Genomic DNA, 3288 nt, shown 5'->3' with positions numbered 1-3288 from the left:
GGGGGGAGGGGAGGCCGCTACGGCCGCGAAGGAACACAGATCTCCTCCCACCTTGCCCTTCCACCACCCGTAGGAGATTGGGGGATTCGATCTAGGGTTTCTCTCCGCCGTCCAAAAGTGGGAGAAGGCAGTATCTAGGTCAAGGACTGGGCTCGGTTTAGGATTTATACTCTCACCGTGAACCCTGGCTCGGAATGGAGGATCGGATGCGCCCCCACGTGTCGCACATCCGCCATGGATGGGTAGGTGGGGGGGCTTGGGCCCGCATCAGCCCGCGTCGGTGCGGTTGCATGCCGTGCCGTGTACCGCCCGTGTGCCGCATCCTTGTTGATCGGTGCCCGCGTCGGCGGCGGCACCGGTCTCGTCAGCGGCAATCGATCTCGGATCTTCGCAAAATGGCAAGAAAAGGATATGATGTCTCCGATGTCTACGGACTCACCCTCCCATAGGAAGCGCGCATCGATCGTGACGCCGCGTACGTCCACCAGCACCAGACGAAGAGCCTCTCGTTGAAGGAGGAGAACCCCGTCGGAGAAGGTGAGCTTGCCCGTCACGAGGTCGGCGGCGTAGGAGACGCGCCATCACACGTCGTCGCACGCCATCTCTTCTGGTGCCGGTTCCAGCGAAACTCGTGGTGCCAATCGACCCAATAGGTCATTCCAAATCTGAAGTCCAAATCCCACAGGAATATCACGTAACGCAAAGACCAGCCGAACGCTTGGACTTTCCTTCTGATGACTTTTCCATGGTTATAGGGTCGCAATTTTCTACACGGTACAGCGCTGGCAAGGCATTCCCGGTGACCACCAGGCCTAACCCTTGGACGGCCACATACCAGTCTACCACGTCTCCATCGTCATCAGCGAGTTTACCACGGCAAGTCGGAACCTTCCTCTAACAGGAACAAGAACAAGTACACCATCCTTGTTGGAGAAGCAAAAATAAGTCACGGAGCCTAGATGGCAGCTGCGGCCGCCTCGCTGCTACTACTGCAGTGCGTGGTCACCATGCTCGCCGGTGCCGCCACGGCCGACGCCCAATATTCCGCCCAGACCTTCGCCGACCTCCAGAACGCGGCCCGCGCCGACGTGGGAGTCGCGCCGCTGGCGTGGGATGACACCCTGGCAGGCTACGCCCAGAGATACGCCGGCGAGAGGAAAGGCGACTGCAAGCTCGTGCACTCCGACGGGCCCTATGGCGAGAGCATATTCTGGGGCAACAAGGGCGGTAACTGGACGGCCAGCGACGCGGTGGCCTTGTGGGTCCAGGAGAAGCAGTACTACAACTGCAGCGACGGCTCGTGTGCCGCGGGAAAAATCTGCTCTCATTACACGCAGATCGTGTGGGCTAACACCACCCGGGTCGGGTGCGCCGCCGTGGCCTGCGACGGGAACCTTGGTACGTTCATCCTTTGTGAGTACGACCCCCGAGGGAACGTGCCGGGTGTCTGGCCGTATGCCGGCTGCGGCCAGTTCAACCGCTCAGGTAATAGCTTCAAACGATCACCTTTTCGTTGCCGTTCAGTTATTACCAAAGTTTTAAATAGCACGATAAGCCTCTTAACGACGAACCTCTTCTAAATGCTATAGCGTGTTATAGTGATGCTATAACGAGCTATATAAAATATTTACTCATGTGTTTGGACAAAAGACCCTTATCGCAAGACCTCTTCTAAACGCTATCTTTCCCTAATAATAAAGTACGGATTGAGTCTCCAGTTTGTCCGTCCGTCCGTTGATTTCTTCATACATTGTCCTCTTCTTCACCCGTGCTGGTGTGTGCGTACGATCCTCCTAGAAGGACTGCTCCCATCGTCGCTGTGGAGCCTGCCGTGGTAGGCCATATGGGCCCAGGTGAAGCGACCACGAGGCAACGCTTCGGAGCAACACCTAGCCCGATGGAGGAGGGCGTTCAATTGCCGACGAGCGGTGGAGGGAAACAGCAGGATGGATCTCAGCGCCCACGATCCCTCCTCACGCCGTACTGCTGCTTCGCCTCCTAGCCACCATGCATCGGCGTCGGCCCGACCTTCCCCCGCCTCGAGTCACCTCCTGCATGGCGTCTTCGCCCATCGTGGTCGCGCACTCCCGGAGCCCATCACAGGTGCAGTCGAGTGACTCGAGAACGAGGCCCTTGATGCCTTTGTCAGCCACGACCCACGAGGCGGTTATTGAGGGAGAGAACGCGGGTTTTACGATCCGCAAGCAGGGAGACGAGGCGCTGCTGGTGTTTATGGAGGCGGGATCGAGGTGCCTGGCCGGTGGCGAATCCTACGGCGGTCCAGCGGTGAGGAGCGGAAGCAGATGGAAACGGGAGATGGAGAGCCAAGAAGCGAGGTGTTGGGGGAGGAAGAGGACGCAGGGGAGGAGGAACCAAAGAAGAGAGGCTGCGGGGAGGAAGAAGAAGGGAAAGGAGCGCTGGGGTAGGGGCAAGGCACTGAGGATGTTGCAGCCGCCAATACTGCGTACATACTTTTCTTTGTATATATGTCTACTTTCTCTGTGAAATTAGATGCGAGTTCGGTGTGTTCTATCATCTAACCATCTATAATGAGCTAGAAGAAAATTTCAGAACAGTATGTTCGCACAATTGAGACTAAAAATCACTTTTGATGTTAATGTTAATTAGTATATGGATGACCACCACCACAGCATGGCTGCTTAACCAGCTGGATTCGTCCGTTCAGCAACCTAGGTCAAGCTTAGCGCAAATTAGCAGTCTTGGTCAGCCCTGATTTTTTGTTGGTCAGCCCGTTATTTTTGTTTTGTTTTGCTCATCATTGTTTCTTCTGCGTTTCAATTGGAGAAAAATATGATGCATAGCTTGTCAACTGGTGTAGCCCATATGTGCAGGAGTTTCGGTTTTAGAGATATATGGTGGTATATTCGCCTTGCTATTTCAACATCTTCTTCACTGAATTTATAATTGTTTCCAGTCCCACTGGTATATTCACAGGCTGTAAATATGGTTAATTTAATGTCAACTCCATAGAAATCTAATTCTAAATGCATGATCCGGTGGCAGTTCCGCTGTGGAGGTTTTGCTTCGTATTCAGTCATTCATACCTGAAATATGATGTACTTATTAACTTAACACATTTTGTATAAAAAGGAAAAGGAAAATTAGCCGCACGAATCTGCACGTAAAATCATTGGTATAAAACACTGATAGAAAAAGAGGCTTCCGTCCAGCCCCATTAGTCGCGAAACTGTAGGAACCGCGACTAATGAAGTCTTTAGTCGCGATTCGGCAGATGAACCGCGACCAAATGCCTGGGCCCAGGGCGCT

At 54.0% G+C, this 3288-nt stretch overlaps 1 protein-coding gene across 2 annotated transcripts in view; it reads left to right on the top strand.

Moving 5' to 3' along the window:
* The first annotated feature begins 959 nt into the window (after nucleotides 1–959).
* Nucleotides 960–3288, top strand: part of LOC119270386 (cysteine-rich receptor-like protein kinase 10) — a 7515-nt gene continuing 5186 nt past the window's right edge. For both annotated transcript variants that reach the window (XM_037552391.1, XM_037552392.1), the window contains exon 1: nucleotides 960–1485. In XM_037552391.1, the coding sequence (XP_037408288.1) occupies nucleotides 960–1485 (526 nt within the window). The remainder of the gene's footprint in view (nucleotides 1486–3288) is intronic.

This window comes from Triticum dicoccoides, chromosome 3A, assembly GCF_002162155.2.
Source record: "Triticum dicoccoides isolate Atlit2015 ecotype Zavitan chromosome 3A, WEW_v2.0, whole genome shotgun sequence".
NCBI lineage: Eukaryota > Viridiplantae > Streptophyta > Magnoliopsida > Poales > Poaceae > Triticum > Triticum dicoccoides.
Note: the sequence above shows the minus strand (reverse complement) of the source record. Positions and strands in the feature narration are given on the sequence as shown.